Raw genomic sequence first — 14,717 nt, 5'->3', positions numbered from 1 at the left:
TAATCTACTGTTCATAGGTATATGGAATAGAACAAGAAGAAGAAGAAGAAACCAGTGAATAGTTACTTATGCACAATCAAAGTAACAAAATCCCATGCTCAATTAGCACAACTATGCTCATCGCTCAGCATGTACAAAATATTCCACCAAACATGAAACTGAAAATGCATGCAAGAAAATGGACAGACAGTAGGATAAGTTGCTTAGTTCTGAAGATAAGTTAATAGGCTTCATAATTACAGCAAATGAGACCAGTAGGACACAACAGAAACAAGAAACAAGAACTATAAAGGTTGCTGAAAACATGGATAATTTAGAAGTTAGAGCCCATGCAAAAGTTCACCTGATCCAATATTCTAATACTAGAGATGTTATCCATTGCCTGCTTCGACCTATACGGAAGACAACTTTGTCAAATATGGCATATTTCACCAACAATAGTAAATAGTGTTAGTGCATCAATAAATGCAAGCACACTGTCACACTGTACCTTAATCATGTGTTTTATCTTACTTAAACGAGCCATTAACTTCTGCTGCTCCCGATTCTGCTCCACCCAATTAAGCCTCCGGACAGACAATGGCTATTAGATAATTGCAAGAAACTTGTTAACGCCATAGTTACAATGCACTTAAAATATTATTATGCATTTGGCCTTAGATAATTATTAATGTTTTGAACTAACACGGAAAAGGTGTGATAACATGTGTTCTATCATTTGAGGAGAGAATTACCTGATCTGGATTATCTGGTTTGCGCTGCAACAGCTGATTGAGTTCCGTGAGTACATGTTCTGCAATGTTATATTGCTTATTCTGCAAAAACTTGCACATTTTACTCGATGTTTCTGTGAGTTCCTACAAAATAGCAAATTAGTAGTTTGTCAAATCTTAAAATAATAATAAATATTCATCAAGGCTTAATAATAACAGTCTGGCACACATACAAGTAAGTCATGCTCAAATTTGTGGATCTGGCTCCGCACATCCGCATCCTTGCCAAGCATACACTTCCATGTCTCCCACTTCTTCAATTCCCAGCCTTCCCGCTGTTTTGGTCTACGTACAATTCCAGCCTTCTTGTAGACATCTAAACGTACAAGTGACTTCACACAAATGTAGGATTGCATGTTGCATGGCTTGCGGGGACTGAAATCCAACAGGTGTACCCACTCTGGTTAACATCAAAGTTCTCACCGAACAACTCACATGAACATACATTATTGCTGCAGGATCCTATCCCTGTGGACAAAATGTGGACCTGGAATATAATTTGGTGAGTACTTAATATTGTACTTTTGACTCCACCTTTGTTGCACTACCGTGTTGTCAAGTGTCCATATCTGCATCTCACCAAGAGCAGTTCCGGGATCATAACGACTTGTTTGAGCAGTTACTATACATATTTTCCCACCTATATCTCTGATCCAGAACTTACGAGGACCGTAACGATCATGATCTTCATGTGCTGCTGGCAGTTGTATCGTTGCAAAACTTTCTTCCCTGAGTGATCAAAGGAAATAACTGCATGCTGCCAGCTAGCTAACATGTCTTCAGTTAACCAATACATTTTGCCATCAACATTGACAACTCCAGAGTTTCTCACAATGATCAAGCTAAGAGCTTCTGGGGTTCGGATATCTTTCCATTTCTCATCACCAAGCGTGTAAACTTGAATGACACCGAACCTATCTTTATTATGGGGGCGGCCCTTAACACAATCACCAAGGAAGTGTGTAATCTTGTATTCTTTTGTCACGGGATGAAATCCAAAGCTGTAGAAAGAGAAGTGATCACCTTTAACATTCTTCGCAGGTTTCTCAAGATGGAGACATTCACCAGTTGCAAGGTTAGCTATCTTGATAGTTGATGTCTTTGTGTATAAGCCAAGGAGTCCATTGCATGAACCAAAAAGGAAATCATCAGGCCCAATCACTGGCACTGCATATGTCGATGGCGACCAGGCTTCGTCAACCAGTATAGCAATAGCATCACTAGGGTAGGGCCTGCCTGAGGCTGACTCTTGCGGGAAGAACAGAAGGGCATCTCGGGGCGCACACTGGAGGTGTGATGCGACAAACTGTGGATCCTAGATGAAGTTGTGCCAGTGCTTGCAGACACCAACGCACCTCAACAAAGTGCTGACTGGAAGCCTCAAAAATATCCGCTCAATGAGGTCTTCTGGGAGTACTGTTTATAATGCATTCCTCATTTCTTTGCTTCTTTGCTTTGGTTTCCTCAGAAATCAAAGCAGGCAAAATCTAGACTCCCAAGGAGACCTAGGCACCGAATCCTTATGCAAACACACATACAAAAAACAATAGGGCAAACTCTGTAAAGATTATGATTAACAGTAATTTGCTGGCAAGTGACATCAAGTTTAGGTAAAGTTTATCAGATGTTTTAAGTTTATCTACTGAGAATGGGTAAAGAAAGAAATAAGTGGCGGATCTGTGGCAAATATGGAGCCTTGTATGGCCATTGACTAATAATTGTAAGCACATCAATATACGTATGTTCCGAAAATGTTGAAAGATAAAGCTAGTTTAAAACTAAAGGCAGGGTCAAGTGCACCACCACAACACATGCCCTGACCGACTCTTTGCACAGCAGAATGTGTGCATCAGCGCAACAACCGTACAACATAGAAATAGTTTACACTGAAGCATCGGACAGAACAAGCAAACTGTGCATTTGGCGTTGGGAAAGGCGCACGAATCCGGATCAGCCAGCAAAAACTGCATCAGCGACAAAGAGAACCGGCCGTGGACAGCAATTTCGGCACCAGTTATAAGTTCCAGCTACGGCGGACATCAATTTCTGCCATTTTGTGAGTTTCGGGTAATACGCGGAGCAGGCAGTAAGAGTAAATGGCACTGGCGGTCCGAGAACTTGTGCTGCGGGTGCACTTAAATCACGGTACTTGCAAACTGAAAAAACCCGTCATAGAACTTGCATTGCGGGTGCAGATAGGTCACATATGACATCTGAATCGGCCAGCTGCCTGGTTTTCGAGAAAAACCCGTCATAGAACTTGCGTTGCGGGTGCAGATAGGTCACATTTCAAAATTTTCGTTTATGGACATTTTTTTAAAGTCACGAATCACAAAGTTTTTTAATAAATATTTTTTAATTTATCGTTCGAGAACATTTTTTTAAAGTCGTGAATCACAATTTTTTTAAATGTTCACAACTTAAAAAAATGTTCGCGAATCACAAATATTTTACAAATTTATCATTCTCGACCATTTTTTAAAGTCGTGAACAAATAGTTTTCAAATTAATCGTTCATGAACATTTTCAAATTTATTGTTTGAAATATTTTCAAATTTTTCGTTCGTGGGCATTTTTTAAAATCACAAATATTTTTAATAAATATTTTTAAATTTATCTTTCTCGACCTTTTTTTGAAGTCGGGAATCACAAATATTTTTTTAAATGCTCACAACTTTAAAAAAATGTTCGCGAATCACAAATATTTTTCAAAATTATCGTTCTCAACCATTTTTTTAAAGTTGTGAACAAATAGTTTTCCAATTAATCATTCACGAACATTTTCAAATATATCATTCCAAAACATTTTCAAAATTTTCGTTCCTGGACATTTTTTTAAAGTCACGGATCACAAATATTTTTAATAATTATTTTTTAATTTATCGTTCGTGCACATTTTTTTAAAGTCGCGAATCACAAATATTTATTTTTAAAAGTTCGTGGATATTTTTTTTAAGTCGTGAATAAATAATTTTCAAAGTTATCATTCACGAACATTTTTTTAAAGTCACGAATCACATATATTTTTAAAGTCGTGAACAAATTTATCGCGCTTGACCGTTAGAGGGAGAAAACCAGGCAGCTGGCCGATCCAGATGACCTGTGTGACCTATCTGCACCCGTAATGCAAGTTCTATGACGGGTTTTTCCAATTTGCAAGTACCGTGACTTAAGTGCACCCGCAGCGCAAGTTATCGGACCGCCTGTGCCATTTACTCAGGCAGTAACATAATGATACCATGAATTAGTTGATTCTCGAAACATGTTTTCTGAGCGTAAATCTGGCAACCTATGCCGAGAAATGCGAGGGCGTTAGGGCGCACGAGCACTCGGCGAAGGGAAAACGCACGGCCCAGCACCAGGGCGCGCGAGCGCGGCCTGAGTGGCCGGGGAAGGGAGCATAGGAATGCCTACTGATCCTCAATGGCCTAACAAAAAAAAGTCTACTGATCCTTAAAAAAAAGGAATGTCTACTGCTTCTAAAGAAAACCTGACTATACAGGTACAAGTTGGCATGAATGTCGGTGATCTGAAGTTTCTTCTCGGGCTAGGCATTTATAAGGCGTGAATTTTATTTTACTTTGCAAAAAGCAAAATGTCTGAGAAGAAGAGGTCTTGAAAATGTTGCTTGTCTACAAATCTTGCGAGGAGATGTGGAACAGAGTTATGGCCGCACTAGATGGCAGGGCGCGGATCCTAAATGTTATGGAGCTGCCAGGGACTGGGGTATGCATTTGCCATTTTTTTCAGTTTGATTGCTACTGCATCGTCCATTCCGTTCAGAAAATCGTTTAATGTTATGCTGCCGATCAGAGGTCACAATTACCGGAGGTTTTAGTGCTGCTTTTAAAAACACAATCGTGGCTCGTGACTTGCTTCTCTCTATAGTAGTTTTGCTTGCTCGGCTGCACCGGCTTCACGGACAAGAGCTTACTGATCGCCTGCACTTCTACTACTCCAACCCTCCCAATTTCTGAGTCCCTACCTCTCTACTTCATCAGGCCTTCCACGTTCTCCTTCCAGATCCAGTCGATAAGACGGAATGAGCTAGGGTTTTGTGTGGTGGACGACCATGTGCCCTAGAACACACACAAGGTGTGAGCAGAAGGTCAGATTATTGACAGGAAACAACAGGGAGGGACAAGACGATATCCGGAGACCTAGTAGCACAGGACGGCGGTGACATCAAAACCTAGCACGGCGAAGGTTTAAATCACGGCGCCAAGTGTATACCGTGAGAACTGGATCAGCAACGACACAGAAAACCAGTATGAAGTCTGGTAGCGTGTCTCAAGTTTTTAAACATGGCAAAGTGCTTAAAATCTATTCATAAAATGAACCACTCTTTCTGTTCGAGGTAAGGAGCAATGTTCCAGTCAGATCTCTAAGGGCCAAGCAGCATTGTGCCCTCGACATTTGTAGAAACCACAAACTTGAATTGCAATGCAATGACAAGCAACTGATGGAGCAAGAGGCCGAATCGGCGCGCGGACAATGGTTGCGCACGTCCAATCCAAGGGAGCAAGAATCTCCTTGTAGAACTTGCAGAATCTCTCAGGACGGAACAGAGACAATTAGTAAGAACTGCCCCAGGAAAGCCAGGTTTAATGCTGAAGGCTCCCTTGTTCCTCCTTGTCAGGACCGTCACTGGAAGAGGCGCCAGCAACTGACGCATCCTGCCAAAAGTAAACGTGGATCAGGATATCAAAACCAGAACAATACAGATTAAAACAAAATTTTGTAGTGGATGATAAAAATAATCTTCTTGGCTACTACTCACAAAGTTCTTTGTTTCAGATCTCCATTCTTGTAACTTAATCTGCTGTTCACAGGTATATGGAATAGCTCAATCTATCATGCCTCTCTTATAGTTACTTAACAACAACAGAAACATCTGAATAGTTACTTATGCACCATCAATGTAAGATATTTCAGTGCTCGATTAGCACAAGCACAAGTGCACAACCATGCTCACTGCTCAGCATGTACAAAGTATTCCATCAAACAATGAGACTCGAAATGCATGCAAGAAAATAGATAGACAGTAGGCTAAGTTGCTTATTTCTGAAGATAAGTTAATAGGCATCGTAACTACAGCAAATGAGACCAGCAGGCCAGAACAGAAACGAGAACTGGAAGGTTGTTGCTGAAAACATGGATAATTTAGAAGTCAAGTAAGAACCAATGCAAATTTACCTGATCCAACATATCCTGTGCCTGCTGCACAACCTATAGGAAGGACAACTTTGTCAAATGTGGCATATTTCACCAACAGAAGTAAATAATGTTAGTACATCAACAAATGTGAGCACACCAACACACTGTACCTTCATCATGTCTTCCGTCTTACTTAAACGAACCTCTAACTTCCGCTGGGCCTGACTGTACTCCACCCAATTAAGCCTCCTGATGGACCTTAGCTATTGGACACTTGCAAGACACTTGTTAACACAGTAGTTACAATGCACTTAAAATATTATCATGCATTTGGCCTAACTAATTATAAACGTTTTGAACAAACATGTGAAAAGTGTGGTAACATACATTCTATCATTTCAGTAAAAAAAATTACCTGATCTGGATTATCTGGTTTGTGCTGCAACACCTGTTTGAGTTCCGTGAGTACATGTTCTGCTATGTTATGTTGCTTATCCTTCAAAAACTGGCACCTTTTCCCCATTGTTTCTGCGACTTCCTACAAAATGGCAAACTAGCAGTTTGTCAAATCTTAAAATGATAATTAATATTCATCAAGGCCTAATAATAACAGTCTGGCCAACATACAAGTAAGTGGTGCTCAAATTTGTGCATCCGGCACTGCAAATCCGCTAACTTGCTAAGCCTACGCTTCCATGTCTCCCACTTCTTCAACTGCCAGCCTTCCCACTGTTTTGGTCTATGTACAATGCCAGCCTTCTTGTATACATCTAAATGGACAAGTGACTTCACACATATGTAGGATTGCATGTTGTACGGCTTGCGGGGGCTGAAATCTAACAGGTTTACCCCCTTACACAGGTTAACATCAAAGTTCTCGCCGAACAACTCATACGCATATACGTTATCGCTGCAAAGTTGTGCGAGGATCCTATCCCTGTGAACAAAATGTGGACCTGGAATGTAATTTGGTGGGTTCTTAATATTGTATTTCTGGCTCCACCTTTGTTGCTCTACCGTGTTGTCGAGTGTCCAGATCTGCAACTCACCAGCAAGAGCTTTGGGACCATAACGACTTATTTGAGCAGTTACTATACATATTTTCCCATCTATATCTCTGATCCAGAACTTGCGAGGACCAAAATAATCATGATCTTCACGTGCTGCAGGCAGTTGAATCATTGCAAAACTTTCTTCCCTGAGATCAAAGGACATAACTGCATGCTGCCAGCTAGCTAACATTTCTTCAGTCAACCAATACATTTTGCCATCAACATTGATAACTCCAGAGTTTCTTACACTGATCAAGCTAAGAGCTTCTGGAGTTCGGATATCTTTCCATTTCTCATCACCAAGCGTGTAAACTTGAATGGTGCTGAACCTGTCTTTATTATGGGGGCGACCCTCAACACAATCACCAAGGAAGTGTGTAATCTTGTATTCTTTTGTCACAGGATGAAATCCAAAGCTGTAGAAAGAGAAGTGATCACCCTTCACATTCTTCGCAGGTTTCTCAAGATGTAGACATTCACCAGTTGCAAGGTTAGCTATCTTGATAGTTGATGCCTTTGTGTATAAGCCAAGGAGTCCATTGCATGAACCAAAAAGGAAATCATCAGGCCCAATCACTGGCACTGCGCATGTCGATGGCGACCAGGCTTCATCAATTAGGATAGCATCACTAGGGTAGGGCTCGCCTGAGATCGACTCTTGCTGGAAGAACAGAAGGACATCTCGGGGCGCACACTGAAAGTGTGATACGACAAACTGTGGATCACGGATGAAGTTGTGCCAGTGCTTGCAGACACTGACGCACCTCAACAAAGTGCTGACTGGAAGCCTCAAAAATATCCGCTCAATGAGGTCTTCTGGGAGACTGTTTATAATGCATTCCTCATTTCTTTGCTTCTTTGCTTTGGTTTCCTCAGAAGCCATAGTAAGCAAAATGTAGGCCCCCGGGGAAACCTAGGTACCGAATCCTTCTGCAAACAGACATAAAAAAAAAGGCCAAACTGTGTAAAGATTATGATTAAACTAAGAGTAATATGCTGGCAAGTGACATGAAGTCCAGGTAAAGTTTAACAGATGTTTAAGTTTATCTACTGAGAATGGGTAAATAAGGAATTAAGTAGCGGACAGCAAATATGGAGCCTTGTGTGGCCATTGACTAAATAATCATTAGCAAATCAATATACATATGATGCCTAAAATGTTGAAAAATCAAGCTGGTTTAAAACTAATTAAAGGCATGGTCAAGTACACATATCAACATGCAGATGAAATACAAAGTGAGTACTACACCACCACAACATGCCCTGAATATGACTCTCTGCACAGCAGAATGTGTGCATGAGCGCAAAAACCATGCAGGTTAGAAATAGTTTACACTGAAACATTGGACAGAACAAGCAACCGGTGCATTTGGCATTGGGAAAGACGGCACGAATCCGGATCAACCAACCAAAACTGCATCAGCGACAAAGAGACCCGGCAGCTGTGGACAGAAATTTCTGCACCGTTTATAGGTTTCAGTGGCTACGGTGGACAGCAATTTCTGCACCATTTGTAAGTTTCAGTGACTACGGTGATATGCAGATGTCTAAACAGAGAGGAGCATAATGGTACCGTGAACCAGTTGATTCCGAGACATGTTTTCTACTTCTAATCTCTACCTCTGCGCAGCCATGTGAGGGCGGAAAAAAAAGGAGGTCCGAGCTTACCGCCACCGCGTCGACCTGCACGCCGCCGAGGACCAAAGACCACCTCGCCTCCTCTCCCCTCCCTCGAGCACGCAAGTCGCGCGACCTCGCTTCGCCGGCGGAGGCTCCTCTCCCGCCGCAACCGCAGCCGCACCGCACCGCACGGGCGGTCTGTGTCTAGCTAGGGTTAGAGCGGGGAAATGGAGATTGGGGATTTTGAGGATTCGCGGTTCGCGCACCACAAATGGTTTTTTACCTGCCGCGCGGTCGGGTCGGGCGGGCACCCCCACCCAGCAAAACGAAAGCGAGCGCGGCCCAGCCAAACGGCCTTTCCCGATGGAACAAGAGACAGCTCCAACCCCAAAATGCCTCAAAAAAAAAGAGAGCTCCAACCCCAAAAAAAACTGGTGATATTTTTGTGTGGAAATTTGACACACTAGTTTTTTTTAGCTTAATTTGATACAGTATTGGCTCGAAAGCTTCTCAGCCGAGAAATTCAGAAGCTCTGAGCTTCCTATTTTTAGCCTGAACCTACTTGAAACGTGTGCTTCCAGCGGTACCCGCCACTGCTCAGACAATATTATGCGTCTATTTTTAGAAGAAAAAAAGCGCACACACACAAAATTACTGCGAAAAAACAGCCTCTATAAGTCAAGATCCCACCATATGCTGCATTACTCTTTGTCCATATGAACTCCAACTCAGACAGCAGAAAATGATCTCACGACTAAAAATGATAGGTGTGATGAATACTCTAGAGACGATCGGGTTGACAGCTATGCAGAGGAACCATATGATCTGCACCAACCAATGGCCAAAATTTGTGGACTGTCACCCTATAACTCAACGGACAACACTCGTTTTGTAAGCGAGTTCTCACGTGATTCATCAAGACCATGGCAATGGTATAATGCAAAGATGACATAATTGCTTCCATTGCCTTGAGTGATTTTCTTCAGAAAAAAAGACACTGCTTCTCAAATTGGAAACTTACATAACATTAGTATGGGAGGCAATTGTAATTCATGCACAAACAAGGTTGGTTTTGCATGCCGAGACGTTCTCTGAAACTTCAGTAGATGTTCATAGTGGCAATAGTCGGTTCAGACGTTCGAACATAGCAGCAGATAGATAGATGTCAGATACATAAACCACCGGCTTACTGGCTGGAAAAGCTAGCAATCACTCGGGACTAAAAAGATGCAATAGCTGGACCATAGTAGGAAGAGTCTAAGCGACCTAAGAAGAATGCCATGACAAGTTCTCAAGTCCCAGGTTTGCATCATCTTACCCAGTACAAAAGGGAAACACCATTAACTCGGTAACTAGGCATTCTCGGCCCAAAAGAAAGAAAAAGCTTAGCAAAATACGCGTTTGTTCCAGGTTGGCGCATTTTTAGCCTTCAGACGTTCCAGAATGTTTTCGCCCTCTGCTCACTCAGAGGACACTAATGCACAAGCAGAGACAGTTTGGCAGATTAGTCCACACAACATCAGATGCATATCGTGAGAACTAATAAGAGAACTACAGCGCAGAGAGCCAGCATGAAGTCTTGACACTTAATCCCAAGTATTTAAAACATTGCAAATCACATCATTATTCCTGTTTAAGGCAAGGCCATCGTTCCTGTTGGATCTCTCGGCCAAGCGGCATTTTGCGCCGAACATTTATAGAAACTAGAAACCTGAAAGTGCAATGTAATGACAACGAGCAACTGATGGAGCGAGAGGCTAAATCGGACTACGAACAACGGCTGCGCATATCCAATCCAAGGGGACAAGAGCCTCCTTGGCAGAGGTTACAGAATCTCTCAGGATGAAATAGAGACAATAACAAGAAGTGCCCCAGATAGCTAAGTGCAATTTTAAATGTTCTCTTCTTCCTTCTTCTCATCAAGACGGGCAATGGAAGAAGAAGAAGCGCCAGCAGTAGATTTACCCTGCCAAAAGTGAATATGGATCAGGATATCAAATACAAGAAACTGTTCGCTACTTCATCCCATGTGCTAACACGAAACATTTAGAATTCCAATAAAAGAAGAGACATACTATCGTATATCCTCATTGTTCTTCTCTAACAGTAAACAAGGGGCACATTGTTGCTAAATTTCAGGATGAGAAGTTCAAAACCAGAACAATACAGATGAAAGTGAAATTTTGTAACGGATGGTAACAATGATCTTCTTGGCTACTCACTCCATGCTTATGATGATCCATTATAGTTACTGATGCACAATCCGAAAAAAAATCCAATGCTTAGTTAGCACGACTATGCTCATTGCTCATCATGTACAAAGTATTCCAGCAAACATGAAACTGGAAATGCATGCAAGAACATGAAATTTACAGAACTAGGCAACTACTCCCTCCGTTTACAGAAAATGGAGTGAGTACTAGACAAGGCTTACATATGCATGTTGGGTTTGCAATATTAAATAAGAGAATATAGCTTTTTTAGGATGCTGGATATACTCTTTAAAATAAAAGGCATGACATGAAGTTTTTTGACTGCATGTATTTAAACCGTAGTGAATAAATTAATTTCCATACAATGTAAAATATGTGACCCGCTAGATTAAGTGCACGGTGAGTTGAATAAGTAGACAACTTCAATTAAACAAAGTTGCACAGCTGTCAAAAAGTAAAACATACAAGCAGTTGTATAAGATTACGTTTGGTGTGGAAAATAGTCACATTTTAGTGGGCAAGACATTCATTTATTTCTTTCGAGAACATGCAAGTCATTCATTTATATGAATAGAGAACCCAGTTAAGCTGCTTATTTCTGAAAATAAGTTAATTGGCTTCATTATTATGGCAAATGGGACAGGTAGCCAAAAAAGAAACGAGTAACAAGCTGGCAGGTTGTTGCAGAAAACATGGATAATTTAAAAGTTTAAACCCGCAAAAGTTCACCTTATCCGACTTAAAACTTGCAATGATACTCAAGATGTTATCATGTGCCTGCTTCATGACCTATAGGAAGGTCAAGTTTGTCAAATTTGACATACTTCAACAACAGTAGTAAATAATGTTTGCTAGCAAATCAACAAATGCAAGCAAACTGTACCTGAGCCCTTTCTTTCAGTTTCGCTGAACGGGCCATCAACTTCTCATAGTCCTGCTTCTGCTCCACCCAATTAAGCCTCCGGGGGGACTTTGGCTATTGGAAAATTACAAAACACTTGTTAACGCACTAGTTACAACACACTTAAAATAGTTTTGTGGTGTTGGTTGTAATGTATGTCCGGTGGTTGTTAGTTGTGGTCTTGTCTTGAGTGGTCAGTTGTTTAGCCTAGTCTTAGGCCTTGTAACTATATTTTTTCGGTCAAGGCATCAAGATGCAAGCTTTGCGTTTTCTCAAGAAAAAAAAATCTTGTTATGCCTTGCCTTATGGATCTTTTTAACTAAAATGTGAAAAGTGTGGTACCCTCGATTCTACCATTTCTGTAGAGAATCACCTGACTTGGACTATCCGGCATGTCCTGCAACACCTGATTGAGTTCTGCGCGTAGACGTTCTGCTACATCATGTGGCTTATCCTGCAAAGACTGATACATTTTACCCATTTTTTCTGCGTTTCCCTACAAAGTGGCAAGTTAGCGGTTGTCAAAAATTCCAAAATAAGGAACATTCATCCAGGTTGAAGGCTAATAACAGTTTGGCCAACGTACAAATAAGGCATGCTCATGTTTGTGGACACGGCACCGTATATCCTCTGCCTCACGACGCTTATCCTCCCATGCCTTCCACTTCTTCAATTCCCAGCCTACTTGCTGTTTCGGTCTGCGCACAATGCCAGCCTTTTTATATAAATCTAAAGATACAAGTGATTTCACAACGATGTAGGATTGCATGTTGTACATCCAACGGGGTTTGGAATCAAACAGCTTCAACTTCTTGCTCAAATCAATCTCGAAGTTTTCACTAAACAACTCATATGAACACACGCTATTGCAAAGTTGCGTCATGATCCTATCCCTGTGAACAGAATGTGGACCTGGAATGTAATTTGGTGGGTTCTTAATATTGTACTTCTTGCTCCACCTTTGTTGCTCTACCGTGTTCTCAAGTGTCCAGATCTGCAGTTCACCAAGAAGAGCTCTGGGATCACAACGACTTGGTTGAGCAGTTACTATGCATATTTTCCCATGCATTTCTCTGATCCAGAACTTACGAGGACCATAACGATCCTGATCTTCACGCTCTGCCGGCAGTTGTATCGTCGCAAAACTTTCTTCCCTGAGATCAAAGGAAATAACTGCATGCTGCCAGCTAACTAGCATGTCTTCAGTTAACCAATACATTTTGCCATCAACATTGACAACTCCAGAGTTTCTCACACTGATCAAGCTAAGAGGTTCTGGAGTGCGGATATCTTTCCATTTCTCATCACCAAGCGTGTAAACTTGAATGATGTTGAACCTGTCTTTATTATGGGGGCGACCATCAACGCAGTCACCAAGGAAGTGTGTGATCTTGTATTCTTTTGTCACGGGATGAAACCCAAAGCTGTAGAAACAGTAGTGATCACCTTTCACATTCTTGGAAGGTTTCTCAAGATGTAGACATTCACCAGTTGCAAGGTTAGCTATCTTGATCGTTGATGTCTTTGTGTATGACCCAAGAAGGCCATTGCATGAACCAAAAAGGAAATCATCAGGACCAATCACTGGCACCGCATATGTCGACGGTGACCAGGCTTCGTCAATTAGGATAGCATCACTAGGGTAGAGCACGCCGGAAACCAAACCTTGCGGGAAGAACAGAAGAGCATAACTGGGTGCAAGCTGGAGGTGTGATGCGGCAAACTGTGGATCCCGGATGAAGTTCTGCCACTGCTTGCAGACGCCGCGGCACGTCAACAAAGTGCTCACCGGAAGCCTAAAAAATATCCGCTCAATGAGGTCTCCTGGGAGGCGGTTTATGATGCATTCCTCATTTATCTGCTTCTTTGCTTCGGGCTCTTCAGTAACCATGGTGAGCACGCACTGCTGGGGCAGCCGAACTGCCAAACCACTCTGCAAACGCACATTCCAATTAGTGATGCAGTCCCGCAAAAAGAAAAATGATACAGGGCATACTGCTTGGAGTTTGACTTGAAAAATTACTAGACAGAAAGCAGTCATTAAAACTATTTTGCCGGCAAAGAAAGAAGATGAAACATATCCATGTTTGTATCGCTTCCAAATATCTACTGTATTTACCAGCCAATGCGCCAAGGAAGGTAGGTACTGACGGCATCTAAAAAATTCTGCTCTGTTGCAGCGTCCAAAATTTTGACTAGAAAAGTAAATTCGCTTCTTTCGTCTCCACGCTAAAACAATGTTATCAACTACCAAAAGCATAATCTTGCGGTCAAAAGATTAAAGAAACTCTAATGTTATCGTCATCTCTCATGTACCCGAACTGCAGACTAGTGCCAAATCCAAGGAACAATCATGCGCCCTCCCTCCGGCGTCTCAATCCCTCAACTCGGGGCAAGCAGCCAGAAACCCTAGCCGCCGCTGCAGTTACAGATGGAAGGGGCGTGGACGGGAGGGGCGTCGGAGGAGGAGGAAACAGCCCGCAAGCAAGCAAAAGAGGACACGGAGGGGAGTGGAGCACTCACAATCACGGGCGCGATCAGGATCAGGCGAGCTCCGCGGTCGCCGCCATGGGAGGAGGTGACGCGGTGGAAGATTTCCCGCAGGCCCCAAGAGCTGCTGACGAAATGATTTACTGCCGCTCTTTCCCCTCCATTCTCGGCTGCCGTTAGCGGCTTCCGTGATTTCGCCGGGCAGGAAGGAACAGAACAGAGGGGATATAAGTAAAAAAACAAAAAGGGAAGAAGGGGCGTTAATTATATGGTAGAGTAGTGTGTATTAGCATGTGGGGCCCAGGTTCGGCCCAGTTAGCGGAACACTTTTTTTTTGCGTGCAAGTTAGAGGAAGAGCAGGGGGCGTTTCCTATTTGGCGCCCGTTAGTAGGCATTTTGCAAACGGACGCCTGCAGCCTCCCTCGCTGGGCCGGCCCAACTACCTTATTGTTCTGAAAAATGGTTCATCTTCGTTTTTTCTTTCTAAAAAATGTGCTGCGCGTGGGATCAA

General features: G+C 42.3%; 3 protein-coding genes and 1 pseudogene across 6 annotated transcripts; all 4 read right to left on the bottom strand.

Annotated features, from left to right (window-relative positions):
* Nucleotides 1-381: 381 nt before the first annotated feature.
* Nucleotides 382-1,192, bottom strand: LOC125556209. Of its 2 annotated transcripts, none has more exons than XM_048718989.1 (3): nucleotides 947-1,192; nucleotides 735-815; nucleotides 382-583 (listed from the first exon to the last, which is right to left on the bottom strand). In XM_048718989.1, exons 1-3 carry the CDS (start codon nucleotides 1,127-1,129, stop codon nucleotides 413-415), a joined length of 435 nt encoding a protein of 144 aa, XP_048574946.1. In that variant the 5' UTR covers nucleotides 1,130-1,192; the 3' UTR covers nucleotides 382-412. The 2 variants fall into 2 exon arrangements, 1 of the variants encoding a protein (XP_048574946.1); XR_007305032.1 differs by having other exon boundaries at nucleotides 508-583; nucleotides 735-847; nucleotides 947-1,190.
* A 221-nt stretch (nucleotides 1,193-1,413) lies between these two features.
* On the bottom strand, nucleotides 1,414-2,743 carry LOC125507119 (annotated as a pseudogene).
* Nucleotides 2,744-5,044: 2,301 nt separating this feature from the next.
* LOC125509673 (F-box protein At3g07870-like) lies at nucleotides 5,045-8,889 on the bottom strand. Of its 2 annotated transcripts, none has more exons than XM_048674697.1 (6): nucleotides 8,651-8,886; nucleotides 6,558-7,912; nucleotides 6,346-6,468; nucleotides 6,101-6,193; nucleotides 5,970-6,002; nucleotides 5,045-5,449 (listed from the first exon to the last, which is right to left on the bottom strand). In XM_048674697.1, the coding sequence occupies exons 2-6, from the start codon at nucleotides 7,863-7,865 to the stop codon at nucleotides 5,378-5,380; spliced, it is 1,629 nt and encodes a 542-aa protein (XP_048530654.1). In that variant the 5' UTR covers nucleotides 7,866-7,912; nucleotides 8,651-8,886; the 3' UTR covers nucleotides 5,045-5,377. The 2 variants fall into 2 exon arrangements, with proteins under 2 accessions (XP_048530654.1, XP_048530653.1); XM_048674696.1 differs by lacking the exon at nucleotides 5,045-5,449 and adding an exon at nucleotides 5,456-5,592 and having other exon boundaries at nucleotides 8,651-8,889.
* A 1,285-nt stretch (nucleotides 8,890-10,174) lies between these two features.
* On the bottom strand, nucleotides 10,175-14,423 carry LOC125509672 (F-box protein CPR1-like). Of its 2 annotated transcripts, XM_048674694.1 has the most exons (6): nucleotides 14,240-14,423; nucleotides 12,303-13,649; nucleotides 12,090-12,212; nucleotides 11,699-11,791; nucleotides 11,545-11,604; nucleotides 10,175-10,568 (listed from the first exon to the last, which is right to left on the bottom strand). In XM_048674694.1, exons 2-6 carry the CDS (start codon nucleotides 13,605-13,607, stop codon nucleotides 10,494-10,496), a joined length of 1,656 nt encoding a protein of 551 aa, XP_048530651.1. In that variant the 5' UTR covers nucleotides 13,608-13,649; nucleotides 14,240-14,423; the 3' UTR covers nucleotides 10,175-10,493. The 2 variants fall into 2 exon arrangements, with proteins under 2 accessions (XP_048530651.1, XP_048530652.1); XM_048674695.1 differs by lacking the exon at nucleotides 11,545-11,604.
* Nucleotides 14,424-14,717: the final 294 nt, after the last annotated feature.

This window comes from Triticum urartu, chromosome 5, assembly GCF_003073215.2.
Source record: "Triticum urartu cultivar G1812 chromosome 5, Tu2.1, whole genome shotgun sequence".
NCBI lineage: Eukaryota > Viridiplantae > Streptophyta > Magnoliopsida > Poales > Poaceae > Triticum > Triticum urartu.
This window is presented reverse-complemented; position numbering and strand designations above follow the sequence as displayed.

Bases quoted from the DNA above. Each gene is read 5' to 3' on its own strand.
- LOC125509672 (XM_048674694.1), bottom strand. From the start codon at position 13,607: ATGGTTACTGAAGAGCCCGAAGCAAAGAAGCAGATAAATGAGGAATGC. The intron at 11,792-12,089 runs GTGATTCTCTAC...ATTTTCCAATAG, and splicing joins TGCCGGATAGTCCAAGTCAG to CCAAAGTCCCCCCGGAGGCT. The intron at 10,569-11,544 runs GTGAACTTTTGC...CACTTTTGGCAG, and splicing joins CAAGTTTTAAGTCGGATAAG to GGTAAATCTACTGCTGGCGC.
- LOC125556209 (XM_048718989.1), bottom strand. From the start codon at position 1,129: ATGCAATCCTACATTTGTGTGAAGTCACTTGTACGTTTAGATGTCTAC. The intron at 816-946 runs GTATGTGTGCCA...AAGTTTTTGCAG, and splicing joins AATTTGAGCATGACTTACTT to AATAAGCAATATAACATTGC. The intron at 584-734 runs GTAATTCTCTCC...ATTATCTAATAG, and splicing joins AACCAGATAATCCAGATCAG to CCATTGTCTGTCCGGAGGCT.
- LOC125509673 (XM_048674696.1), bottom strand. From the start codon at position 7,865: ATGGCTTCTGAGGAAACCAAAGCAAAGAAGCAAAGAAATGAGGAATGC. The intron at 6,469-6,557 runs GTATGTTGGCCA...GCCATTTTGTAG, and splicing joins AATTTGAGCACCACTTACTT to GAAGTCGCAGAAACAATGGG. The intron at 6,194-6,345 runs GTAATTTTTTTT...AGTGTCCAATAG, and splicing joins AACCAGATAATCCAGATCAG to CTAAGGTCCATCAGGAGGCT.